The sequence below is a fragment of the Stenella coeruleoalba genome (assembly GCF_951394435.1).
Source record: "Stenella coeruleoalba genome assembly, chromosome: 17".
Taxonomy (NCBI): Eukaryota; Metazoa; Chordata; class Mammalia; order Artiodactyla; family Delphinidae; genus Stenella; species Stenella coeruleoalba.
In genome coordinates this window covers 2,536,115-2,563,727 of record NC_137163.1, presented here as the reverse complement: position 1 = coordinate 2,563,727, position 27,613 = coordinate 2,536,115, and the positions used below count along the sequence as shown (strand labels likewise).

Here is a 27,613-nt window from a genome sequence, read left to right as displayed (position 1 = left end):
AGCTGTGCTGCGGCCCTGGCAGGTGTGGCATCCACAGGCCCGCGTGGGCACCCCTGGCCTCTCTGGTGTCCTTCACCCCGGCTCTCAAAGCCCGCGAGCCCGCCTCCCGTCTGCCCGCGAGAGGAAGCTGTTTCCGGTTCTGGGGACCTGCGCTTCGCTCCGCTTGGCCCCGGCACTGTGCAGGGACCCAGATGGTGGGAGCATTTGTCCTAATGACAGAAGGGACGGGTTTCTTGGCTCCAGGCTCCACGTCCCAGCATCTTTGGCTCCAGCTTTCATTAAGTAATGGCTTCGTGGTTCTCCCCAACTCCCCTCTCGCGCTCTCCTGATTCTTGGGCTTTTCCTTGGCTACGTAGACTAAACATCCTCTTCCTTGTCATCCACTTAACATAGCCAAGTGCTTCTGATTAAAAACATGATGTTCAGAACCGCCAGGAGGTGTAGATGGAGCCGCTCCAGTCAGAGGCAGCTACACGGAGGAGCCTTTCCGAAATGGAAGCGGGATGAGAACCGTGTCACGGGGTCGGGGCCCCACCCTGATGTGCACCCTCTTGGTGCCTCGCTGCCCAGCACAGGGACCCCCGGGCCCGTCTGCCTGGGCACCTGCCCACTGGCCCTTGTGCTTCATTTTTTTCAGTGACTTTCTTTTTTTATTTTTAAGATTTTTTTTGACGTGGACCGTTTTTAAAGTCTTCAGTGAATTTGTTACGATATTGCTTCTATTTTGTTTTGGTTTTTTGGCTGCAGGGCATGTGGGGTCTTAGCTCCCCGACCAGGGATTGAACCCACACCCCCTGCACTGGAAGACAAAGTCTTAACCACTGGACCGCCAGGGAAGTCCCTCAGTAACTTACTTTCTAAAAACGACCCAAGTATATACAGATATCCCACTGTGGTGTGATTCTGTTTGGATCCAAGGACGTTAAACAAATTTGTAAGTAGTAGACCACGGTTGTAAGGCAATTAGAAAAACACAGGTGAGCCAGAGGAGAGTCAACTCAGAATCCTGCCACCTGGGAGGTTTTCACCTGAATATTCCTGTGCCTGCCCTGTGTGGGGATGAGGCCAGACTCAGTTGTGGCCACGACATCAAATTCCCCAGGAAACCGTTATCTGGTAGGTGTTAGGGAACCAGAGCCGAGCTTTCACAGCCTTTCTTTTTTGTTTTTTTTGCGGTACGCCGGCCTCTCACTGTCGTGGCCTCTCCCGTTGCGGAGCACAGGCTCCAGACGCGCAGGCTCAGCGGCCATGGCTCATGGGCCCAGCTGCTCCACGGCACGTGGGATCCTCCCAGACCAGGGCACGAACCCGTGTCCCCTGCATCGGCAGGCGGACTCTCAACCACTGCGCCACCAGGGAAGTCCTCACAGCCTTTCTTGACCTCTTAGATCTGGCCTCCAGCCAGGCTGAGACAGGGAGGCTTCTGCATCCCGAGCAGGCCCCCAGTGGGAAAGGCAGACCCACGAAGGCATGGCGTCGGCGGGCCGTCTGCCTGGCACCTGCCCACCCGCTGGTAGGGCTTCCCTCTCCAGTCCTCAGTCTCCTGATCTAGGACCAAGCTGCCCAGGGTAGCTGGGCCTGTATAGAGGGTAGAGCACAGCAAGCATTGTTAGATGCCGTGAGGGAAGAGCGCATCAGCTTAGTGGGCCCTTGTCTGGGAAGGCTGCCCATGGGCCATTTTATCTGGGTCTTGAAGGATAGGTAGGAGTTTTCTGGTCCGAGCACTCCAGACCAGCATGTGCAGAGGCACGTAACAACATGCTTGTCACTGTGCTGGGATGCAGGAGTGCGAAGGGGAGGAGGGGCCTGATCCTGGAGGAATCTGGGCCTGGTGGATACGAGGAGCCTCATTCTAGGCGTGGAGTGAAGCAGGCTGCCGGCGGGGGCAGCTTAGAAGGCGGGAGGCCACTAAGGAGCTTCTTCCTGGGTAGGATGTGAAGGGCCCTCTGAGGACGGAGGGCAGACAGATCCAGGATGCAGAATGGAGGATGCAGGAGCCAGGCACAGGGAAACATCGAGCTTAGAACGGGCCGGACTTCTTAGCGGCTGAGTGGGAGTTGGGGGTGGTTCCAGCTCCACGTTACAGACAGGGAAGCAGGTTCGTTCCACAGCTGGCCTGTGGTCACACTGCTAAACAGTAGTGAAGCTGGGCTTCGGACTTGGGTCTCTCTCTGACTCCGGAGCCCCTGAATATTGGACATTTGGGAAGGTTGCTGTATCAACTAAGATCATCACGGTTACAAATAATAACTTATTTGCTCATATACCCAAAGAGTACTGAGATAAAGCCAGCTTCAGGTAAGGCTTGATCCAGTGGTATGGGAGTGTCACCAAGGATCTGGTCTCTTTAGCATTAGCTTCGCCCTGGGACTGGCCCCAAGATGGCTGCCACCAGCTCTAGAGGTGACACAGGACTTTGTCCTTGTCCCAGTGTCCCTACCTGGTGCCCTAGGAGTTACTGTGACTACCTGGCTACGTAGGGGCTGGAGAGGGCAATGGGCTCAGGCCAGATCACGTGCCCACCTGGGCACCTGGGGAAGCTGCGGAAGGAGGGGACGCTTTCCAGGTGGTTTCCATCCAGGCAGACTTAGGTGCTGGCGCCACCCGCTATGTCCTGCGGGTAACGTGCTGCTTCCCGATTGTAAAGCAACCGTTCTTGAGGCACCTGTGGCCGTGGCTGTAAGAATCTCTTTTTTTTTTTCTTTATAAAACTAAGGACACCAGAAACAGATTGACCCAGAAACATTCAAAGATTTCTACAACTGCTGGAAGGAGGCAGAAGCAGAGGCCCAAGGGGTCAACCTGCCTTTTTCGGTGACGGAGCAGCTGGACAAAAACGAGTGTGTGTATAAGCTGTCAAGCTCCGTCAAAACAAATCGCGGCGTGGGCAAGATCGCCATGACCCAGAAGCGCCTGTTCCTCCTTACTGAGGGGAGGCCGGGCTACGTGGAGATTTCCACCTTCAGAAACATAGAGGTGAGGGCAGCTCTGGAAGCCGCCTGGGCTTGGGAGGTGCAGCAGCCGGACAGCCCACCGGGCTCTGCCAGCCGTGGGCCCGTCACAAGCCACTCATGGTTTGTGCCTCAGTTTGCTCACCTGTAAAGTGGGAATAAGGATGCACCCTCCGAATAGGAGTGATGTGAGGACTGAATAGATGGAGTGGGTGATGTGTTCAGAGCAGGAAGTGCACCGACAGCAGATTCTCTGTTCAGCTGACTTGTATTTGGGGGAAGAGCAAGAAGCAAGGCAGGCTTGTCCTTTCGCTGACCTGGTTCGACAATGTAGGAGAAGCATAGACGTTTCTTTACTGGGAAACGGCCGTGGGCCAGCCCGTGAGCGGTTCCATCTCGTTTCCTGATCAGGTTCCTGGCTGGCCCACGCTGTTCATTTTATAACAACTTTAAATGTCATCTTCCCCACTAAGGGAATCTGAGTCGAGATCCTGACTCATGGCTTACCTTTATTTTCCCAGGTTTATTTCCTAAATCTATAAGCGGTGTGTTCCGTGTGTTAATCCAGTTACTGCATATTCCCAGAGACAGAAGAGGCATGAGAACTCCCCTGTGGCCCACGCCTAGGGCTGGGCCAGTGGACGCACCTTCTCACTGGTTCCTTCAGTTTTCCCCCCAAGCCTGCTTTGATGGGCTTCCTCCCAGAAGTCCAGAGACAGAGATTTAAGGAGGTGAAAGAATGAAGCATCTTTAAACGCTGAGGACGAGTCCACCGGTGTGTCTCTGTCGACGTGTGGCTGACAGGTCACACTTAGACCCACCAGGAAGGCTCGCTGAGCTCCAGACACCGCCGTGACCCTGACTCCCTGTCACCTGTCTCTGAGAACAGACCACCTGGAGGAGCCCTGTTCACCCCACCCCGGGCACCCGGCGCCGGGTACTTCAGGGCCTGCTTGGGTCCTGCCGGACCTCCCACCCGGGCAGCCCCAGCCCCAGGCCAGCCTCAAGGACTCTGCCTTCCCATGGGGATGTCAGCCAGTGCCCAGTGGGTCCCCTCAGTGTGTGCAGACCGCCACCCCTAAATGTATTTCCTATTGACTCCAGGATCCCTGCGGGTGTCATTTCACTTACTTGGCTCTTTTTCCCTCTGCAGGAAGTCAGAAACACCACAGTAGCTTTTCTGCTCCTGAGAATTCCCACTTTAAAAATCAAAGTGCTGTCCAAGAAAGAAGTCTTTGAAGCTAATCTTAAAACAGAGTGTGACCTGTGGCACCTGATGGTGAAGGAGATGTGGGCTGGGAAGAAGCTGGCCGACGACCACAAGGTCTGGGGCCCGGTCTGCCTTTTTATTCTCACCCAAGGCTCATGTCTCTATAATAATGCTCAGCATAAAGCCGGGTGGGACTGGGGCCTGGGCCTGGGCCTGGGCGCGGGATCCATTGAATTAGATGAGGTCTCATCAGAAGGCATTAAGGATGCTGCGGTGCGCGTGACCCAATGCAAAGCCCTGGGGTCTTGGGGGACGCCCTGGGGGCAAACGCAAGGGCTGGCAGGGTGGTGTGGGTGGACTGTGGGAGTGACCACTCTGCACTGCCCCCTGCCCCTGGTGACACCCCAGGGAAGGGAGCGTTGGGGGCTGGACTCTGGCAGGTCTGAGCTGGGTGGTCCGGGCACACCCTGCTCTAAGCGGCTCTTCATTTTTCCCCTTCACAGGATTAGGGTTTTGGTTGGGGGGAGGTGTTAGATTCCTTCCACAGGGTTACATTTATATCCTAGGGACTTCTGTACCTTCACTTACTTTGGGCCAAACTGATGGCTTTGATCACACCAAATTAAGACTTCCTAGTCATGAAGGGTACCGTGGACGGAGGGCAAGACTGAGGACACACGGTGCAGGGGAGATATTTGTCTTGTCTAAATGGCAAGATGAGACAGGAAAACACACAACAAAGTGGGCAAAGAGTACGAATAGGGGACTCTCATGAGGGAGCAGTTCAGAAGGTTCTGGAGAGCTGTGCCCCCGGATCCTCAGGGAGATGCAGGTGAGGGCGGCACCCAGTGGAAAGCGTCAGGAAGAACGTATGTTCAGTGGTGGGAGAGCTGCCGTTTCTGATGGACGTTCTGTCACTGGAGAAGCCCAAGGTCATGGAGACAGAAGGAGCGTTTCTGTTTGGAGCAGGAAGCGGGGACTAGGTCCTAAGATTCCAATACTCTGTGACTTCGCGGCTCCCTGTTTGGTTTTATACCCACTGGTTTATTTACCACACACTGGCTCATCAAAGCCCGTGGGCTGGCAGACGTCTAAGGAGAGTCGTATGGACTCACGTCCCGCCCTCTCCTTTACAGTGTCTGCGGCTGCCTTTGCCCTTGACGGCAGAGCTGAGTTGTCGTGGCAGAGACTGCATGGCCCACAGACCCTAAAGTGTTCAGCACCTGGCCCTTTACAGAAGTTTGCTGACCCCTGGTATAAACAGCCAGTGTATGTCTCAACTCAGAGGACGTGATCACGTGACATCAAACCCAAATCTAAACTCTTCACGTGGCTTTGAAAAACACACATCTTTGAAAGGGTTGTTTTATGTGACGTGACAAAGTCTTAGAGTGAAATGATTTCAGTGAAGCTGTGCTGAGATGACTGTCCCTCCCACAGGACCCCCAGTACGTCCAGCAGGCACTGACCCACGTCCTGCTGATGGACGCCGTCGTGGGTGCACTGCAGTCGCCCGGTGCCATCTACGCGGCCTCCAAGTTGTCTTACTTCGATAAGATGAAGAACGAAAGTAAGATCAGCATGTGTTCAATGCAGCCGCGGTGTCCTGAGTTATGTCTTAAGTGATTTTTATCTGGTTGACTTTTGTCTTGTCCATTAGAACCAATCCCAAATGTCTCAAGTTTTTCTCCTGTACTTTTCATTTTTGAATATCACCCGTTGTTCTGCATCTTTCCTTTCCTCACTTAACACCTTGGAGCTCTGTGCTCCTCAGGACACGTCGAGGCACCTCATCATTTCAGTGTCTGGGTTACTAGAGTCCACTCTACCCCGGATGATATGGCTCCTGAATCTTAGTTGTCAGCGACGGAATTGCTGCTGGCTGGTTCAAGCAGAGCAGAAATTCGTGGAAGGCTGTTGCGCGACTCACGGAATCGCCGTCATGGTCGCTGAGTTCTGCGGTCAGACACACACCCACTGCGGAGCTGCGGGGGCCTCTGTGCCCGGCTGCCCCTGGCTGCTGGACCTCGCCGCGCGAGCGCGTGGAGGCCCCCGATGGCCATCTCTCTTTTTTCTCTCGATTTGGTCAGTTTCCCTCCATAGCAATTCTCTGATCTCCGCCTGTAGCTTGAAATCTGGCTCTCACATTCTGGAAGCCATATGGAGGTTGGTGGTAAGCTCAATTTTTTATTTTTAGAAGATTTTTCAAGTCTAGGAAATAGCAAGTCGGTAAGAATAGCTTTATGCATCATTTTAGCTACTTCTATTTTGTTTCAACTTTTAAATGATCTCCTAAAACCAACTGTCCTGTGCTTTGCATAAAGAAGCAGAGAGTAGAGGATTACTTATCGCTATTAACATTACTATGTGCCGGAAGTCACGTGTGCTAGGTTAAACCCACAACATGAAATTAATTCATGAAACACGGATGAACAAGTTGTAGGATGTTTTTAAGATGACATCTAGTTCTATCTGTATGCACTTTTTTAAAAATAACGGTTTTATTGAGATACAGTTCACCTACCGTTCCTTTTTACAGTGCACGCCGTACTGGTTTGAGTGTATTCAGAGTTGTGCAGTCGTCAGCATGATGGGTTTCAGAACATTTTCATCACCCCAGTGATGAGCCCCATGCATTTGGCAGCCACCCCTCAGCTGCTTCAGCAACCGCTAACCTCCTTTCTGTCTCTCTGGATCTGCCACGCTTTGGCCGAGTCTGTGCACTTCCTCTAAGTGAACTCATCGGGGTGTGTCCTGTGTGTCTAGCTTCCTTCATGTAGCATCACGCTCCAGGCTTCACCCGAGCGGCAGGTGTCACTGCTTCATTCCTTTTGGGCTGCGTGTATTCTGCTCTGTGGATACGGCACAGTTGATCCAATCCTCACCTCCCAGCTGTCGTGAATAGCGCTGCTGTGAACGTTCACATACAGGTTTTTGTTTGGACGTGTGTTTCATTCCTCTTGGGTGTATACAGCCAGGAAGACACTGTTGTTTAAACTGTCGTCCCAGAATCAGGGCAAACAAGCCTCAGTTATGTGTGGATTCCCCCTGGTGCATTTTCCTCTTTGCTGTGTCTGTCACTAACTGTGCGATCCCTGGAGCTTCCTGGTCCGAGGACCCCCCCCCCCCCCCCCCACCGGGAGCAGACAGGATGCTCCAGTTGCTGGAGTGACTTGGAGGCGCCCTTGTCAACAGTCCTAGAACCAGACATCGATTGCTGGGTTTGTCCCTCCCCCCTTAATTAGGAACAAAATCAAATACACACTACCCTTCAGCTGCTTAGACCACTCCCAGCTCATGCCTGATCTTTGTCAAGAGTTTACAGAAAAGCCTTCTCACTCCTCTGGAAATAACACACAGTTACCACGGCAGCACCCAACAAATGACACTCTTAATTCCATACGGCGAAGGGGGGATGGTCCAAGCTCAGTGTCCCTGATTCCTTGTTCCCAATCAAGAACTGTTTTCCCTTGTGTAAAGCGGAATGAGGCAACCATACATGATCCTGGGCTTAAGTTAAGAGCTTATGGTCCATGCGTGATGGAAGGTCTAAAAATGAAACTTTCTGAAATCTGCACCCCATCCCTGGGGTGGGGCATTTGGCAGTGACTGGAGGTATCTGGGGGGGGTGTGTGTGTGTGTGTGAGTGTGTGTGTGTGTGGCAGTGGGGAGGTTGCTACTGGCATTGACTGGGTGAGGCCAGGGGTGCTGCTAAATGTCCTACAGCACACAGGACGCACCCACGGCAGCCACATTATGTGACAAGGGTGAGAAACCACTCGTGGGTTAGATTTATGGAGAAACGTGTAAAGTCTTCTCTTGGCTAGACCATACGTGACGGTTGAGTGTGGACAGAGGCCAGATCATTCAGCTTGAGAGCTGTGTTTAAACAAAAAGCAATGTGAGACGTTGGCAAATGCTCGCCCTCTGGCCGGATACGCTTGGCTTTACTTTAATGTCCAGTTTAAAGAGAGCGTCATCTTCACAAATTATGAAGTTTTACCCCAGAGCTAATACCCTAAGGAAAGCAGAATGTGCAAGTCTCTTGGATGACCTGGGTCTCCTCCCGTCTGGGGAACTAATCCCCCGTGTCTGCATTTCAGTGCCCATGGCAGTTCCGAAGACGACCTCAGAGACCCTGAAGCACAAGATCAACCCTTCCGCGGGAGAGACCCTCCCGCGCGCCATCGATGTCCTGCTCTACACCCCAGGTGGAGGCCAGTCCCTGCTTTGTCACTGCTGTTTGTTTGTTCTTAAAATTTTATTGACGTATAGTTGATTTACAGCGTTGTGTTAATTTCTGCTGTACAGCAAAGGGATTCAGTTATACACGTATATACGTTCCTTTTCATATTCTTTTCCATCATGGTTTATCACAGGACATTGAATAGAGCTCCCTGTGCTGTACAGTAGGACCTGGTTGTTTATGTCGCTGCTGTGTTTGGGACAATCTGAGAGCTTAAGACTTGTGGTCAGGGTCAGCGCTGAAGTGGAAGGGCGATGGCAGGATGAGGGTGGACGGGGACCAGGTGGTTTTCTACTGTTGGAGGGCGGAACCCTGAGCAATGAGGTGCGGCCTCTCTGTGGACTGAGAGGCTGGAGCGGGGCCGTGAGGGGCCGAGTCCCCGTCCGGCCTCGCCGTCCTCACGTCCGGTGGATAAAGGCCCTGCGCTTCTGTCTTTGGTCGGATCAAGCCCATTGTCACTGGGATGGGATGGCTGCACCTCCTATGCTGATGTGCACATCTGACAACGCGGCTCTTCCTGCTTGGAGTGGTCGGACAGTCCCACAGACTTTCAAGGCCCCTACGAGCTGCGTCAGAGTGATAACAGCAAGAAGACAGGGTTGCTGCCCAGGCCTGGGGGTAAACAAAGACGGCCCTGTGTCACAGGCGTACAACTGTCCAAATGCTTTTACTTAATTCTGACTTGCAGAGAGTTGCAGCAGAGTGTTGCTTCAAGGTTATAGTGTTGGGAACAAAGGAGCTCAGTTCTGGGCAGAAGAGAGCCTTTGAGTCCGGTCGCCCCATGTTCGGCCTGTCCGCATCAGGAGTTGGCGGCGGCGGCGGCATCCGTGCACCCGCGTCCTTCACCCTCCGAGGTTCGTGACCTTGCGGGGCAGTCCGGCGATTCACAGCCAGGAGCTCACATTCCACATGGTTTCCGATGGGCAAATCGAGTTTCTGTGGCAAAGCAGCCTCCTCTCTTCCCTGAACGTCCAGAAGACCCAGTAAAGCAACAGATCTCAGACGAAAGAGAGTCGAGAGCGGCCGAGCCCATCCCGCTGGAGATGTCATTTATCCAGTCGAGGCGCTCTGTTGATGTCACTCGGCTGTGACAGCACAGACCAAGACGCTTTTCATCACGGCATCTGAGTAGACGAGCTGTCCTTAGATCTACGCTAGTTTCCCTTAAATTAAGCCTGACTAGACTCTGGGTTTCCTGTCAAGGGCTAGTTCCCGTCCCGCTGAGAACATCTAGAAGGGCCGGACAACATATAAGAAAACAAAAGAGAACGGAGCTGCTGGTACTGGAAACAGTGGCTGAGAGAGCTTTGGCCAGCCATGTGGGGTCAGGGGGACGAGCCTGGGGTCAGGACGCACCCGTCAAGAAGCGGGCAACCCCTCCAAGAATGCCGAGAGTCAAGGGAGCCAGGCCCCAGGCACCGAGCCTGGCTTCAGAGCATCCCAGTCTCTGGGGGATTGAAGACTGTGTCTCAGTGGGCAGGATCTCCCCCAAGGGGGCCAGGAGACCAATGGCGTGAACACCCCAGAAAGACTGGCAGATTCACACTTCTTGCACTTGTGACGGAGGTGGTGCTACAGAGCAGGGGAGGGGAAAGACGGTCTCCATCACAGAAGGCGTTGGGACGTTGTGCATCTGTGTGGAGAAGATGAAGCTCGACCACACCTCAGATCACACGTGGCCATCACTTCACAGTCTAAACGTGAAAGGCAAAAACATAAACAAATGAAACTTGGAGACGATAACATAGAAGAAGATATTCATGACCTTACGGTAAGGAAAAAATTCACAAATAGCATATAAAAAATACTAGCCATAAAGGAACAGACTGGTGAGTTAAGGATTTTTAAAAGAAACTTCCAAACGAGTGAAAGTGGTGGTTGCAGACTGGGAAAGGGATGTTCACAAGACAAGAGAACTGACAAGCGGCTCAAGTTGGGGATATTTAAAGAACGGCTACAAGTCAAGGAGCATGAGACAGCCCGATTCAGAAATGGGCAGGAGAGGGGCTCCCCTGGTGGCGCGGTGGTTGAGAGTCTGCCTGCCAGTGCAGGGGACGTGGGTTCGTGCCCCGGTCCGGGAGGATCCCACATGCGATGGAGCGGCTGGGCCCGTGAGCCATGGCCGCTGAGCCTGCGCGTCCGGAGCCTGTGCTCCGCAACGGGAGAGGCCACGACAGTGAGAGGCCCGCGTACCGCAAAAAAAAAAAAAAAAAGGGCAGGAGATATAAAGACTTCACCACGGGGGAGATCCAGACGCCCAGCTAAAGCCAGCAGCCTCATCGGCATCAGAGAAATGCAAATAAACCACAAATGAAACACCAAAGTCTTCACGCCATTAGGACGGCCAAGACGGAGAGCGCTGACCAGGCCTCGTGTTGGCGGTGACGTGAGGCAGCGGGAGCCCAGCTGCCCTCGGGGACGTGGCCACAGGCTCCCTCCTTCCTCTGTCCCTGCGCCCACTTCCCTCTGCCTGAAACGCTGCCCACGAGTGAATCCTCAGGCCTCCCCCAGATCCCGGCTCAGGGAAGCCACCCCCGGGCTTCGTCTGTCTGCGTGTTTCTCTAGCTGGAGCCAGCTTGTCCCCGAGACTCGAAGCTCCGAGGGGCACGGGAGCTCGGGCCGTGCTCACCTTGGATCCTGGGCACCCAGGGTGGCACCTGGCCGGGCAGGACCTGAGTCACGTAGGAACCACGTGCTGATGCAGCAGAGGGTCTCACCGTTCCGGGTTGCTTTCCTCTTTAGGGCATCTTGACCCAGCAGAAAAAGTGGAGGACGCTCACCCCAAATTATGGTGCGCTCTGAACGAAGGCAAGGTGGTCGTATTCGACGCTTCCTCTTGGACGGTTCACCAGCACTGCTTTAAAGTGGGCACTTCTAAACTGGTGAGTAAACGAACGCGCACAGTCCTCAGTCAGCTTCCAGGTTAACTTGTGATTTTGGAAATTGAACATGTCCACCTGTATAGGTAGCGGGATTCACGAAACCCACGGCGTCGCTGAATCCTGCAAGTCTTTGATTTTTATCTCGAGTTTTAAAATGTAAGCTTGTTCCATCCTTCACTTAAATATTCTTCTTTAAGTGAGCAGATAATGGCTTTAACCACCCCCGCTCTGAAATCTAAAACAGGATTTCAGTCACGGAAAGGGCAGTGTGGTAGTCTCACATTTACATTGTCAGTCACCAAAAGCAGACACTAGAATCATTTTAACACATTTGGGTTCGAAAACTAAGAACCATTTAAGTCAAATCTGCATGATATTATAGTTATCTCGTGGTTGAGAAACCTCAGTTCTTTGAGCTTTTAGACTGATAGCCTAGTCAACTTTAATTAAAAGAAAGTTAAGGGACTTCCCTGGTGGCGCAGTGGTTAAGAATCCGCCTGCCAGTGCAGGGGACACGGGTTCGAGCCCTGGTCCGGGAAGATATTGCCGGGGAGCAACTAAGCTCGTGTGCCACAACTACCGAGCCTGCGCTCTAGAGCCCGCGAGCCACAACTACTGAGCCCGCGTGCTACAACTACTGACCCTGTGCTCTAGAGCCCGTGCTCCTCAACAAGAGAAACCACCGCAGTGAGAAGCACGTGCACCACAACAAAGACCCAGCACAGCCAAAAATAAATAAATAAAATAAATTTAAAAAAAAAAAGTTAAATTCATGCAAACACAGCCTCACCCCACCCCCACAAACCCAAGGTCAAGTTTCAGGTCTGTAGCCCTCAGTGCCACCAGGATCAGCCCCCTGCTTTTTGGAGACTTCTTGAGGCCTTGCACGGCCCTTTGAAAATCATGTCTTATTTCTGTACTACGTGATGTCAGCCACGTGCCCCAGGGCCTCCACGCCTGGAACGTGTCGTGTGGATTCGTGTTTCCAGATGAGGGGTGATCAGTGGTTTCTCTCCAGTGGGGCTGCCTTTTAACTCGGCACTCCAGGTATCTTTGGCGATACCACCCTACTGTTCAAAATGCTGTCACACCTACTCCTTGGTGGGCTTCATCCTGTTCAAGACCCTCTGAGGGCACAAAGGAAGCCACTGTCCCAAGGGATTCTTGCTAGGAAAATCCTCAGGCCAACTCCTTTAACACAAAACTTCTTTTTTCATGTTTAATGTAAAAAGCATGGTGTAGTGAAGTTTACGTACCTAAGTGTTCCTCATTACTTCGTATCATCAACTTTGATGGCCACATTCCACCATCTAAAGATAATGTGACAATCTATGCTTTCAAAACTGGGGTGAAACAGAAAAATTGTGAATCCAAATATACGTTGCCAAGAGGGTGCGGGATCATCTAAAGAAGTTGCTGAACCATTTTCCCCGCGTTCAAACAGTGAGCCTCAGATGATAAAGGAACGGAATCCAAGGCACGTTAAAGTAAAACGTGTACAAAAGTCTAATAACGCTTTAGGTGAAATGAAAAACAAGGAGGAGAAGTTAAGGACTTCACTCTTATTCTAAAATTTAATTTCTTTCCTGTTGATTCTTAGTCACAAGCATTCCAAAGACTGTTTAGTAACAGAATAACTTAAAATCCTTGTGAAAATAAAATCGTACGGCTGCATTTTGTATCAATCTCTTCTGCTCCCCAGTTAGGCCAGGTAACATTTAATTAAAGCAGAGAGTTATCCAGTTATGTGAAAATATCTTCCCACTGGTTTCACAGGGATATTTTGTACTGTTTCAACAAGACAGCAACTGGGGCAGTTATCTCTAGAAAATGCTGCCTCATCTGAAATTTGAAGTTCCAAGTGGTTTATCTAAGATATCTTTGGGCCACTAAAGAAAGGCATTTTACTAAAATGTTACAACAATTCTCAGGTAGATGCCTCAAAAGAAAGGGCTTTTTTAAGTGATTAGTTCTGAAATTAGCAAGGTAGCATCTTTTTCTAACTTATGAGAATGTTTATTGGTAAAATTAAAGCTATCAATTTTTTTTGTTGTTTTGCGGTACGCGGGCCTCTCACTGTTGTGGCCTCTCCCGTTGCGGAGCACAGGCTCCGGACGCGCAGGCTCAGCGGCCATGGCTCACGGGCCCAGCCGCTCCGCGGCATGTGGGATCTTCCTGGACCGGGGCACGAACCCGCGTCCCCTGCATCGGCAGGCGGACTCTCAACCACTGCGCCGCCAGGGAAGCCCCAAAAGCTATCAATTTTTATGAGCTCTTTCTTCTGACAAAGATAAGTACCAGTAAGCACCATCGGTACTGACTATACGGGATTAGATCTAGCCTCAGCCCCTCCACAGTGATGTAACTGTTGCTCTTTGAAAGCTGCTTGGATCTGACAATCTGAGACCCTCGTTTGGTTACCAGTAAAATGTTGCCCATATCATGGATAGAGTCGGACACCGCTCAGGCAACGTCTAGGGAACGCGGTTTTAGGGATGCAGCCGGGTTGGTTGAGATGCACAGGCAGACACGTTTGCGTTTCACATGTTTATGTGGCTTTGATAACTCTTCAGTGTTTTAGTTCTTAATTTCTAATTTCAGAAAGTCTGAAGATGGTCACTGGCATTGACCGTGCTAAGCCGGAATCCCCGAGAGCGCTGCTCTCTTAGCTGCAAGAGCACCGGCTAATATACAGTCTGTCCTCATTATGCGCAGATTCCATATTTGCAAACTTACCTGCCCGCTAAAATTTATTTGTAGCTCCAGAGCAGATACTTACGGCGCTTTCATGGTTCTCCACAGACATGCACGTCTCCAGAGCAGGGAGAAATGGGCGCTGTGTGCGTGTTCCCAGCCGAGCTCAAGCCAGGCGACTCTGCCTTCTTGGTTCAGCTCAAACTGTAGACACGTGTCCTTTTCACGGCCTATTTAGTGCCACGTTCTTCACATTTCTGTGCTTTTTATCGTGATTTTGCTGTTTAACATGGTGCCCTAGTATAGAGCTGAGGTGCCAGAGGCTGGAATGTGCTTTACAGAGAAAATGTGGACCCATGCAGTTCAAACCTGTGTCGTTCAAGGGTCAGAGGCATCCTTAAACAGGAACACACGGCAAGATGATGTGTTGATCGAATGACAAGAGCGTGACCAGAGGCCGGCAGGACCCTAAGCCTGTCGGTCCCTGAGCGGCGGCTCAGCGCTGGCTGTGAGCGCACAGGACAGAACGACTGCCGGGAACACGGGGAACTGACTGCTCTGCTCTCTCCTCGGCCCCCTCAGAACTGCATGGTGATGGCGGAGCAAACCCAGGTGTGGGTCGGCTCGGAGGACTCGGTCATCTACATCATCAACGTCCACAGCATGTCCTGCAACAAGCAGCTCACGGACCACCGCTCCAGCGTGACGGGTCTGGTCGTGCAGGACAGAGCGCAGGCACCCAGGTCCGGCCAGGCTCCCCTGGGAGGAGGGGCCGTCTGGCTCTTGCGTGGGTCAGGGGTGCCAGAGGGAAGGGTTCCCATGGCCGTGGGCCATGGCCTGCAGGGCCCGGGCTGCGCAGGGGAAGCAAAGCGGGTCTGGAAGGTGAGTCGGGGACATTCCTGTGTGGTGTGGCCATGATGGGTGCAGAGCAGCGGCCTCTGCTGGAGACCGAGTCTAGCGTGCATGCGGTGCTCGTAGCAGCTGGTACCCCGCCTTCCCTGCCTGCTCTTTGGCTCTGGTGTTTGCCTGCCATCCTGGGCCTGTAGACACATCACCCTAACCCCATGTCTTCTCATGGAACCCCTTGTGTGCCCGTGTCCAAATGTCCCCTTCTTATGAGGACACAGGTCAATGTTGGATGGGGGTCCATCCAACTATTAGCGGCATTTAACTACTTCTGGAAAGGCCCTGCTGCCAAATAAGGTGGCATTTTGAGGTGTTGGGGGGCTAGGATGTCAACACGTCTTTCTTGGGGGACACAGTTCAACCTGTAAGATGTATTTACCTCATCCTTCACTGGCTTTACCAGGTTAAGAATGCCAGCCCCCCAAGGGCAGCCCTGTGTCTGCCCTGCTGTCTGCCGTGTCCTGTGCTTGGGACAGGGCCTGGACACAGCAGGTGCCCAGGGGAGACGCGAGAACCAGGCGGGGTCCCTGTTTCCCTCTGTGAGGAAGCGGGGCTCAGTGGGTGTGTGAGGTATGCTGAGGTCACCCACCCTGAACGGGCAGCCCCAGCCCTGGGCGCAGGTGGCCACAGCTCCTAAGCTTTTCTGCTGCTTCCCTCTGTGCCACCCCCATCCCCTTGTGCCCCGAGTTTCAGGGCCGCCGCCTGTCCTCAGTCGGGTGGACTTAGGTCCTCATGTGAAGATGCCATGCCCTCAGGTGGTGGAAGGGCCGCCTCCCCGCAGCTGCTGATCCTTGGACTTGAGCTTGGAGGGGGCGTGTGCCATTCCCGGCCCCTGGCGGGAGGGGTGGATTTTAGTTAACAGCCCTTTACGGCTCTGTTCACAATTCCTGGCGGAGGCAGCAGCCGTGGTGGAGGTGCCGGGGGGGGGGGGGGGGGGGGGGCGGGCGCTCAGAAACCCGCCCCCCCGACAGCGCTGGCGTCTCGCTGGCCGTGCTGTGGATGCTTACCTGGTGGGAACTTGAAAAGCACACGGTGTTCTCGGGGCCACAGTTAAGCGCCTGCATGCGTGTTCACCCCACAGCACTGTGTACTCGTGCAGCGCGGACGGGACAGTCCTGGCCTGGAACGCGAGCTCCCTGCAGGTGACCAGCAGGTTCCAGCTGCCGGGCGACGGGCTCTTGGCCATCAGACTGCACGGCGGCCGCCTCTGGTGCTGTAAGTGCTTGGTCCCTGCGCTTGGCTCCTGGCTAACGGCAGGGGAGCCAAGGCCCCTTTCCTCTGCCACACGCGTTTCCAACTTTGACTGTGAAACCCTGGTTCCTTCTTGATGCACGCGGCTCCCCACACCCCTCCTGAGTTCGCTGTGTCCCCGGCGGCGCTACTCCCTGCGCGGCCTCCCCGCCTGCTCCTGTCTCTGCTCTCGCCGTGCCCCGGGGGGCCGTTGCCACTCCTCCCGGCAGCCCTCTGTGGCCCGGTCGTTTGCGTGCGGGTCACGTCTCCCCAGCCGTGCTGTGTGCTCCCCTCTGCCCCTCCCAGCACAGACCTCGGGCGGGGACGTCTGGGGGTCTGAGGGGGGCACTTCGGGGTTGACGGGAGGTACAGACGCTGTGCCTAGTGACGTGGGCGTTGTGCATTTTCTGCGCATCACCGCACGGAGGTTGCCTGCACTTTGAAGTCTTCCCTGGTGTATGTATGCCAGGTAACATGGGTGATGGTCGTGAACGCTTTCTAAATTGCATGTTTTACGTATGATGAGATGCACGAAACGTATGGACAGTTTGTTGTGTTTTTAAAAAATTTTTATTGGAGTATAGTTGTGTTAATTTCAGGTTACAGCAAAGTGAATCAGTTATATATATATCTCCGCTTTTTTTTTTTTGGATTCTTTTCCCATATAGGCCATTACAGAATATTGAGTAGAGTTCCCTGTGCTATATACTAGGTTCTTGTTAGTTATCTATTTTATATATAGTAGTGTGTATATGTCAATCCCAATCTCCCAATTTATCCCCCCCGCCATCCCCTGGTAACCATGTTTGTTTTCTACATCTGTGACTCCACTTCTGTTTTGTACTTACTGTAAGTAAGTTCATTTGTACCTTTTCTTTTAGATTCCACATGTAAGTGACAGCATATGGGATTTGTCTTTCTCTTTCTGACTTACTCAGTATGACAATCTCTAGGTCCATCCATGTTGCTGCAGATGGCATTATTTTGTTCTTTTTATGGCTGAGTAATATTCCACTGTATAGATGTACCACATCTTCTTTATCCATTCCTCTGTTGATGGACATTTAGGTTGCTTCCATGTCCTGGCTATTGTAAATAGAGCTGCAATGAACACTCGGTGCATGTATCTTGTTTCAAATTACGGTTTTCTCCAGGTATATGCCCAGGAGTGGTACTGCTGGGTCATGGCAGTTCTATTTTTAGTTTTTTAAGGAACCTCCATAGTGGCTGTATCAATTTACATCCCCACCAACAGTATAGGAGGGTTCCCTTTTCTCCACACCCTCTCCAGCATTTATTGTTTGTAGATTTTTTTAAATTAATTAATTTACTTATTTATTTTTGGCTGCATTGGGTCTTCGTTGATGCACGCAGACTTTTCTCTAGTTACGGTGAGTGGGGGCTGCTCTGTTGCCGTGTGCGGGCTGCTTCTCATTGCGGTGGCTTCTCGCTGCGGAGGCTTCTCGTCGCGGAGGCTTCTCGTTGCGGAGCACGGGCTCTAGGTGTGCGGGCTTCAGTAGTTGCGGCATGAGGGCTCAGTAGTTGTGGCTCACGGGCTCTAGAGCACAGGCTCAGTAGTTGTGGTGCACGGGCTTAGTTGCTCCGCGGCATGTGGGATCTTCCCGGGCCAGGGCTCGAACCCGTGTCCCCTGCATTGGCAGGCAGATGCTTAACCACTGCGCCACCAGGGAAGCCCTGTAGATTTTTTGATGATGTCCATTCTTAGTGGTGTGAGGTGATACTTCATTGTCGTTTTGATTTGCATTTCTCTAATAATGAGTGATGCTGAGTGGCTTTCTTGTTTTTTTTGGCCATCTGTGTGTCTTCTTTGGAGGAGTGTCTAGATCTTCTGCCCATTTATTGATTGGGTTATTTTTTTGATATTGAGCTGCATGAGTTGTTTGTATATTTTGGAAGTTAATCCCTTGTCGGTTGCTTCGTGTGCAAATATTTTCTCCCATTCTGAGGGTTGTCTTTTTTGTTTATGGTTTCCTTTGCTGTGCTAAAGCTTGTAAGTTTCATTAGGTCCCATTTGTTTATTTTTGGTTTTATTTTCATTTCTCTAGGATGTGGGTCAGAAAGGACCTTGCTGTGATTTATGTCATAGAGTGTTCTGCCTGTGTTTTCCTCAGAAATTTTTTTTTTTTTTTTTTTTTGCGGTACGCGGGCCTCTCACTGTTGTGGCCTCTCCCGTCGCGGAGCACAGGCTCCGGACGCACAGGCTCAGCGGCCATGGCTCACGGGCCCAGTGGCTCCGCGACATGTGGGATCTTCCCGGATCGGGGCACGAACCCGTGTCCCCCGCATTGGCAGGCGGACTCTCAACCACTGCGCCACCAGGGAAGCCCCCCAGAAAGTTTTATAAGAAGTGTCCGGCCTTACATTTAGGTCCTTAATCCATTTTGAGTTCATTTTTGTGTATGGTGTTAGAAAATGTTCTAATTTCATTGATTTACCTGAGGCTGTCCAGTTTTCCCAGCACCACTTATTGAAGCGACTGGCTTTCCTCCATTGTATATTCTTGCCTCCCCCGTCATAGATGAGGTGACCGTGGGTGCGTGGGTTTCTCTCTGGCATCTCCGTCCTGTTCCACTGATCTACATTTCTGTTTCTGTGCCAGTACCGTACCGTTCAGTTTGTTGTGTCTTGACGAAAGTATACACCACATAACCACCCGACAGTCAAGACACAGAACATTTCCATCACCACTGCTGGTCCCTCTGTGCCCCTTTCCAGGTGGCCCCCCCTTGAGGGAAACAACTCCTGAATTCTGTTATGGACTTGTTGTGCTTGTTCCTGAACTTGCTATAAATGGGCTCTACAGCATGTGTTCTTTTCATCTGGCTCAGTTCCGGCAACATGATGTTTTTAGGACTCATCCACAGTGTCTGAATAGCAGTAGCTCATTCTTTTTATGGTGTGAATGCTACAGCTTGCTTATCGGCTCTCCTGTCACTCTTTTCCACCCCGTTTTATATCCCTGGCAGCGGATATGAGGCTTCCATTCCTCCCCGTCCTCAGCAGAACTTGTTATTATCTGTTTTTTTTACCGTAATCGTCCTCGTGGGCGTGACGCGGCATCTCGTTGCGGGTCTGGTTGCGTTTCCCCGATGGCTTATGACGCGGAGCATCTGTTCATGGACTGCTCGCCATCTGTGTGTCTTCTTCAGAGAAATGTCTATGCATACCCTGTGCCAATCAGTCTACTCACTTTCAAGGCGATTAATCGTATGGTTGAGTGTACCCTTATTTTTTTTTCCATTTTTCACATCTGTACTTTTTCTTTTGTTCCTCCTTTCCTGCCTCCTTTTAGACTGCTCTTAAATTCAAGTTAATCTTCTTTATTGTCTTTTTAGCTCTATGTTCGGTTTTTTTTGGGGGGGGAGGGGGCCATGCCACGCAGCATGTGGGATCTTACTTCCCCAGCTAGGGATTGAACCCACGCCCCCTGCAGTGGAAGTATGGAGTTTTAACCACTGGACTGCCCAGGAAGTCCCTAACTCTGTGTTTTTTGTTCCACTTTTTAGTGGTTGCTTTAAGGATTTCAATGTGCAACCTTACCTTCTCACAATCTACTTTAAATAACTGTTAACACACCACTTCATGTATAATGGACACAGAGCACAGCAGTAAAATTAATTCCGTTTACCTCTTTCTCTCCCTTTCCTATTGTTGTTAAATGCAGTATTTTATTTCTATGATTGTGATAAACCTATTTTTAAAAATTTTGCCTGAGTGCTCAAGGGTCTTTCAAAGAAATTAAGAAAAAAATTATTTTTTGCCCACATATTTACCATTTCAGGTTGAGCTTCACTCCTTCTTAAAATCCAGGTTTCCATCTTGCATCACTGCCCCTTAGCCTTAAGAATTTCCTGTAGTATTTCTTCTGATATGAATCTGTTGTAAACAGATTCTAGGCTGATGGTTTTTATTTTTTTCCCGGCACACTAGAAATATCATTCCGTTGTCTCGCAGCTTAGCTCGTTCCTGACGGGAGGTCTGCCGTCACTCCCGCTGTTCTGCTGACTATAATGTGATTTCTGTAGCTGCTTTTAAGATTCTGTCTCTGGTTTGCATGAGTTGGACTACAGTGTGCTTGGGTGTGAAGGGCTTTGTGTTTATCTTGCTTGCAGTTTACTCTCTTGAATTTGGGGAAAACGTAACCATTACCTCTTCCATTATTTCTCTTGCCCATTCTCTCTCTCTGTGTCTTCTGGGATTCTAATTATATATTAGTAATATATATTATAATTGTATATAATTATACTATTAGTTAGACCATCTGATAATGTCCCACAGGTCTCAGGCACTGCTATAATTTTTTCCTTCTTTTTCTTGTGTGCTTTAGTCTGGCTAAGACCTGAACCTCTCTTCTTCTGTGTCCTGTCTGCAGTTAAACCTATCCAGCAAACTTTCATTTTAGTTCTAGAACTTCCATTTATTTTATAAAGAACTTTGATTTTCTCTCCTAAATCCTATATTCTTCACTTATCCTCTCCATATCTTTCTCTGAGTTTTAAAACATATTTGTAATTGTTGGTCTAAAGTCCTTGTCTGCTGGATACTGGATCATCTGTGGGTCTGCTTCTGTCTACTGTGTTTCCTGTTGGCTTTTAGTCGCATCTTCAAGCTTCACGTGTGTTGTGATTTTCACTGCATCCTGGATATTGTTAATGACGTGCTGAGGAGACTCTGGACGGTTTCCTTAGGTCTTGTTCTAGAAGGTCATTAAGTTACTGGCAGATCATCTTGATCCTGTGGGGAGGCTTGGTCTTAGGCTTTTCTAGGGTGAGTATATTTCAGTTCTGACCTTAGTCCTGGTATGTGGTCTTTGTTCTTACAGCATGGCCCTTTTAAGGTTTCGAGGAATGCCCAAGGTATATACCAAGCCTTTCCTACAGGGATGAGCTAGAACTTTGAACTCTTATCTCTGTAGCCCTGTGAAATCTCTCTTCAGGTCTTGAATGTTCCAGTTCTGCTGTTTATACACAGTTTGGGAGTCAGCCAAGGATTTGAGGAGAATTTATACATGCATTTTGGGGATCCCTCATTTGGGAGATATCCCCCCTCTATTTCCAGCCACACTGGCAGCAGCAGCCCCAAACTATACCCTCAACCCAAGATGGCCTGCTACGTACTGCTAGAATTTTTATCCCTCAGTGCCCCACAAAGAGCCAGGAAGTCCCCTCAGAGGAAGCCCACGTAACTGTGCAGCTCACTGAGTGTCTTTCTTTTCTCTCAAAGACCATATCCCTCAGCTTTGGTTGACCTCCAGTGACTGTCAGATGTGCGTGTGTCCATCCGTGGACGCATTTTGGACCAAAAGTTGCCTGTTAAGTATAGTGAGAGACATGGCAGATTAGAATGAGGATGGATAACCTTGTTTTCAGGATGGAATCCCTCTTATTTTTCAACTTAACGAATACAGTAAGTAGTTTTCCTATTTAACAACAATGAGAAAAGGACAAGAGGAAAGCAGGGCTTCTTTGGGTAAAAGAGAGTGTCTGCTGTGAAGTGTTGTTCCAAGTCTTTATCTAAACAAGGATAACAGCTAAAGCCTTGGTCACTCATCAGCTGTGGTCCGTGGGCACTGAGGTGTGGCCTGAGAGTGTGTGTGGTGGGGGACGGGTGACGCCTCTGACTCCTCCCCAGGCCCATGGCGAGGTGAGCCTGAGGGTCCCCGGCTTCCCTTTCTACTTGCGTCCCAGTATTTCAGACCCTGCATGCCTTCCCTGTGTCTGGATGGAAGCTGCCTTTCCTGCAGCACTGCCCCTCCCCCAGGCCTGGCGTTTCTGGGAGGGGGCAGACCCCGTCCCTGCTTCCTGTGGCCGGAGGTCTGCTCTGTGATGTTGTTGGCACACCTGTGGCTCAGGCTGCAGCCTCCATGTGCATTCAAGTTCAGATCCAGGCGCTGTCACCGATGACTGGTCACTTTGGGCTGGTCCCCTGCTCTCTTGGAGTCTCTGTTCCTTCATCTGCAAAGTGAGATGGAAATACCATCCCTCCCACAGGAGAGCACGCTGACGGCTGGGAGATGTGAGAGGCAGAAAGCGGGCCTTGGAGCGTCCGTGAGTGTGAGGGTTGGTGACAGTTACCCCAGAGGACCGCTTCCCCGGATCTCGTGGACAGAGCTCTCCCCAGGTCCTCCTCCCTTCCACCGCCCACGGCAGGCGTACCTTCCCTTTGGGTACCCGGCCCACCTCGAGGACAGTGATGGGTCTCACCCACATCTGTCGCCCCCGTCCCCCACTCCGTGTGCAGCAGGGCCCCTACGTGCTCGCACAAGCAGGGTTGCTGTGAACTCCGCCCTGTGCAGCTTGGCGGGCGGCGAGCGTGCTGGTCGGCACGCCCCCAGGGGCATTAGCGCCTCTTGGCAGGACTTCCTGCCACCCAGGTCTTGCTGACAGGCAGCGGCATCCTAGGGGCCTGTTAATTAGTCCAAGTGGATAATGGCATCTCGGGATAAAAGGAGGGATGCTGGGGTTTGCTTATTAGGTCTCAGGCAGGAAAGAGAGGTATGGGCAGGCTCTCGCCACCTGTGACTGAGAACCCAGCTGAGCTTCCGAGTCCTGAGGGCAGCCAAGGACAGAGGGGTCATTTCTCTGTGGACCTGGAGTCCACCCACCATGACGGGAAGCCGGAGCCCACCTTGGGGACTCGTGCCCCCTCCCTCTGGAGCCAGATGGCACTGCCTGAGGGCAGGGCTGTGTCCTCCTGTTCTGGTGGCCTCAGGACAGGGCGGGAGGTGGAGGACGCAGGCAGTAAAAGCCAAGAGAGGACAGCCCTGCAGCTCTTCACCTTCCCTTGAACCCGACTCCGTCTCCCCTGCACCCTTGATCTGACCTACCTGCGGTACTAATTTTGATGACCTGTAGCTCTCGTGATGTGGAAACTCTTGGTTTGCTGGAGTGAGTAACAGAAAGAGACAGAGAAGAGCTTAAACAGAGAGACGTGTCCCGTGGCGGGGCACCATCACCTAGAGCGCTGATCCTCACCGCCGGGGGTAGCAGATGCTGTGGCCTCAAGTGATAGGAAATGCCAAATAACCGTGGCAGGAAGGGTTCCGAAAGCCTCAGAAGAGGGTGCTGGACTCCAGCCGTTTCCTTGTCGGTAAAAATGGGGCTAATGGTCTGAGTGTCCCTGCGAGAAAATGCGAAGGCGCCACGGGGCAGCTACAGTTAGAGATGCCGACACCACGGTCAGATGTGGTACAGGAGCCGTGGCCCCACCGGGCACACCGCAGGTCACACTGCAGCTCTCCCGGCGCTTTCATCCCTGTGCTCCGAGCTCGCCCTGCCTGCCCCTCATGCCGGCTCTTCCGCCCCGCAGGTACCGGTAACAGTATCGTGGTCGTGACCACGGCTGGATTTCTTCATCAAGAACTGAAGATTGGCGAGAACTTTAAAGAGATAAGCACCTCCTTCCTGGGTTTCCAGCTCATGCCCGAGGTAACCCGTGCGGCAGGTTGGGCCGGTGCCCCCGTGCCACTGGGCTGCCACCGCCCGCGTCGTGACCCGTTCCCCTTTAGCAGGAGCAGCTCTGGGCGGCCTGTGCCGGGTACGACGACATCTACGTGTGGAGCCTGCAGGACCTCGCCCAGCCCCCGCAGAGGATCCACCTGCAGGACTGCTCCAGGATCCACTGCATGATCCAGGTGAAGAAGCAGGTACGGCGGCCCCGGGGCTGCTGGTCAAGGCCGGGCCGGGAAGGACGTGGGTCTGCGGGTGCCCGAGAGCACCGCACACCTCTGAGTGGGCTGCCCGTGTGGTGCCCGTTTCTCCTCAGCAGATCTGGGTGGGCGGCACCGGGCTGTCGCAGGGGAGATCCAAGGGGAAAATCTACGTGATCGATGCCGAGAGGAAGACGGTGGCGAAGGAGCTGGTGGCCCACATGGACACGGTGAACACCCTGTGCTCCGCGGAGGACAGATACGTGCTGAGCGGGTCCGGCCGCGACGAAGGCAAGATCGCCATCTGGAAGGTCGAGTAACCCAGGGCGCGTGTGCCCTGTGAGCATGGGACGCGCCTTCTGCCGGCTCCTGGCGCCTCCCCAGAGAAGGCGGGTCTGAGCCTGGGGCGGGGGCACTGGGAGGGCCCCGCTGCGGGGGCCTGTGTGGCTCTCTGGCCTCAGTTACGAGACCGATAGTGTCGCACTCTCTCTCCTGGACTTAGCTGATTAAACTGGACTGTTTCAGGCTGGGGGGCCTGTCAGGCAGCCTCTGCTGAGAAGTCGCCCTGTGCTACCTGGACGGCTCCAGAACCCACGACCTGGGCCAGCACCAGGCCATCCGGGAGCAGTTTAGCCGGAGCACCCGTGACCTGCAGACCTCGGGTCTTGCTTTTCCTCCACTTCACTCACTCGCCAGATACTAAGCACCAGATTCACAGGCGCCCGACAGCCAGACAGACACTGACCTCTTGTTCGCGGCAAAGCTCATGAGAAGGGGGAATTTTAAATGACCACGTTGTGGTTGAACAGGTTTGCACCTGCCCTCGCTGTCCCCCGACAGCCAGACACTGACCTCTTGTTCGCAGCAAAGCTCATGAGAAGGGGGGAGTTTTAAATGACCACGTTGTGGTTGAACAGGTTTGCACCTGCCCTTGCTGTCCCCCGACAGAGCAGGTGACCAGCGCCTGCCCAGGGAGGGGGACAACACTGGGTTGAGGCTGTCGGGACAGGGCTGGGCCAGCTGACGCAAGCGCTGGGTTTTTTCCTTTTAATTAATGCAACGTTTTTTATAATGAAAAAACCTAGAGACTTTTTCAACCAAAGGTCAGCATTCCATCTAAACTAGCACAAACAAACCCTTACCAGACACTCGTGTCCGTTTCCGCTGCATCTGCATCCCAGGTGCACGGCGTGTATGTGTGTGTAGGTGGTGCCTTATTATTTAACTGAGGATAATACTAGCTATGCTCTTACCTTACTAGCTATAAATATTTGCAAAAGGGACCTTTTGTACCTTTTTACCATTACCTTTGAGCTGTCGTCCCCCAGTTGTGAGCAAGGGAGGTTTTGGCGCGGCTGCACTGCGTGAAGGCCCGAGGCCTGTCCCCTATGGGCCCACGATGCGCTCTGCCACAGGGGGCTGGCTGGCTGCCGGACCCTCCCCCTGGGCTCTGGGGACTTGGATAGACATCACGCTGGACCTCGCTCACCCTGAGAGGTCTGTGAGGGTCTCTGTCAGGCCCCCAGCACACAGCCAGGCTTCAGAGGCATCTGCAGTGCCTCCCCGGTGAGAGCTTTGGCTAGGCCTCCGGCTGTGCCTGCAGGACCCAAGCATTCTGGAGGGTCTGATCACTGACTGACACTTTGGAATGTTCTGAGACTGTGGTGCGGAGAACAGCCAGGCGGCCTAATCCGCCCCTCCCCTCCCCCCGCCACCCCGAGTCTGTCCTCCTGGGGAGGGTGTGTTCCCCTGACTGACTTCTAGAAGGAAGACTAGGCCAGCAGCAACTGGCAGAAGGTGGAATTCTGCCTCTGTAAACACATGAAAAATTCGAGTAAAAGCCTGTCAGAAATCCACGTAAATTATTGAATTCCAACCCACACGTAACCAGGTATTTTCACCTCGTCGGTAATAAATTCTCTTTTTCACTAAAACACTGCTGTGCGGTTTCCTTACTTTATCCAACATTAACTGGTGGCAGCGCTTTAAAATAATACAGGACTGCTCAACATCACTAATTATTAGAGATGCACATCCAAACAACAACGAGGTAGCACCTCACACCAGTCACAATGGCCAACGGTCAAAAGTCGACAGATAACAAATGCTGGAGAGGGTGTGGAGAAAAGGGAGCCCCCCCCCCACACTGTTGGTGGGAATGTCAGTTGTTACAGCCACTATGGAGAACAGTGTGGAGGTTCCTTACGAAACTAAAACTAGAAGCACCATATGACCCAGCAAGCCCACTCCTGGGCATATATCCAGACAAAACTAATTGAAAAAGACACAGGCACCCCAATGTTCATAGCAGCACTATTCACAATAGCCAAGACATGGAAACAACCTAAACGTCCACCGACAGATGAATGAATAAAGATGTGGTGTGTATATAGATATATACACACATACACACAATGGAATATCACTCAGCCATAAAAGAATGAAATAATGCCATTGCAGCCACGTGGATGCAACTAGAGATTATTATGCTAAGTGAAGTCAGTCAGAAAGAGAAAGACAAATACCATATATCATTTATATGTGGAATCTAAAATATGACACAAAATGAATCTATCTACGAAACAGAAACAGACTCACGGACACAGAGAACAGACGTGTGGCTGCCAAGGGGCAGAGGGTTGAGGGAGGGATGGAGTGGGAGTTTGGGATTAGCAGATACAAACTATTACACACAGAATGGATGTACAAGTTCCTACGGTAGAGCACAGGGAAGTGTATTCAGTATCCTATGATAACCCATATGGAAAAGAATATTTTTTAAAAGTGTGTATGTATGTGTAACTGAATCACTTTGCTGCTCTACAGCAGTAACTAACCAACATTGCAAATCAACTATACTTCAGTAAGAAAAATACTAGCCCCGGAAAAAATTAATACAGGATCATTTTGGATTTGTTCTTATTCATTCTAAGCACCTGTCAAGTTACTTTAATGCAGACTTTCCATTTCCTTTATTCTTGGTGATAATTTTCAAGATCTTATTTGACATTGATTGCAACTGAAATGAGTGCAGAAAAATCAGAGGCTTTTAGGAAATGATCCTTTATATAAAAGAGGAAAAAGGTGAACAAGGGGGTTAAAAGGGGAATAGATTGACTGGTGCAAGTGTATGGTTCTGTATTTATGTAAAAAGAATCTTGCCAGTGGAGTTTGTGGAAATGAAAAGGGCACTTTCATGCCTTCCGTGTTTCCTCTGTGCTTTGGAGAGATTCCACGATGAATGATTTGTCGTGGGAAGGCCCAAAATGAGCCAGAATTCATTAAACAGACCATGATGCCTTCCCTACCTCAGCTTTAGAAACCGGAATTAAACTGGTACCAATAAAAGTGTTCATCTTGAACCAGAAGCGCGTTTACTTTAATATAATTCCAGCTCCTCCAGCCGTATTTCAGGCAACAGACAAGGAAGCCTGGCTTGGGGGCTGGCACGGCGCCACGATGACAATGAAAAGCTCAACCCACTCCCTGGTCACGGGGAATACTTTTATGATTTGTTCTCGGAAGATGCGAATGCACTGCTTGCTCTCAAATGACAACCTTGGTATTGGATGTGACTGTAACATCTGAATTACAAGTGCATGACTTTGATCCATTTCTAGGGGATTCCTTAGGAAGATGAAGAGGTGTTTTATCCACATGACTAGGGAGGGCACAGTTGGAAAACCTGGCAAAGTTGCCCTGCTGTTGCTGCTGCCTGCAAATGTTTGTATCATATTTCTTGCAGGGACTTCCCTGGTGGTGCAGTGGTTAAGGATCCGCCTGCCAATGCAGGGGACACGGGTTCGAGCCCTGGTCCGGGAAGGT

At 51.7% G+C, this 27,613-nt stretch overlaps 1 protein-coding gene across 4 annotated transcripts in view; it reads left to right on the top strand.

The window, feature by feature from the left end:
- Positions 1–24,649, top strand: part of DENND3 (DENN domain containing 3) — a 58,809-nt gene extending 34,160 nt beyond the window's left edge. For 2 of the 4 annotated variants that reach the window (XM_079902255.1, XM_079902252.1), the window contains 10 exons: positions 2,717–2,976; positions 4,105–4,275; positions 5,602–5,731; positions 8,265–8,372; positions 11,150–11,289; positions 14,566–14,726; positions 15,971–16,104; positions 23,449–23,567; positions 23,648–23,785; positions 23,905–24,649. In XM_079902255.1, coding sequence (XP_079758381.1) covers positions 2,717–2,976; positions 4,105–4,275; positions 5,602–5,731; positions 8,265–8,372; positions 11,150–11,289; positions 14,566–14,726; positions 15,971–16,104; positions 23,449–23,567; positions 23,648–23,785; positions 23,905–24,108 — 1,565 coding nt within the window. In that variant the 3' untranslated portion in view covers positions 24,109–24,649. The remainder of the gene's footprint in view (positions 1–2,716; positions 2,977–4,104; positions 4,276–5,601; positions 5,732–8,264; positions 8,373–11,149; positions 11,290–14,565; positions 14,727–15,970; positions 16,105–23,448; positions 23,568–23,647; positions 23,786–23,904) is intronic. The other 2 variants (XM_079902254.1, XM_079902253.1) reach the window with 2 other exon arrangements.
- The last annotated feature ends 2,964 nt before the right edge of the window (positions 24,650–27,613 follow it).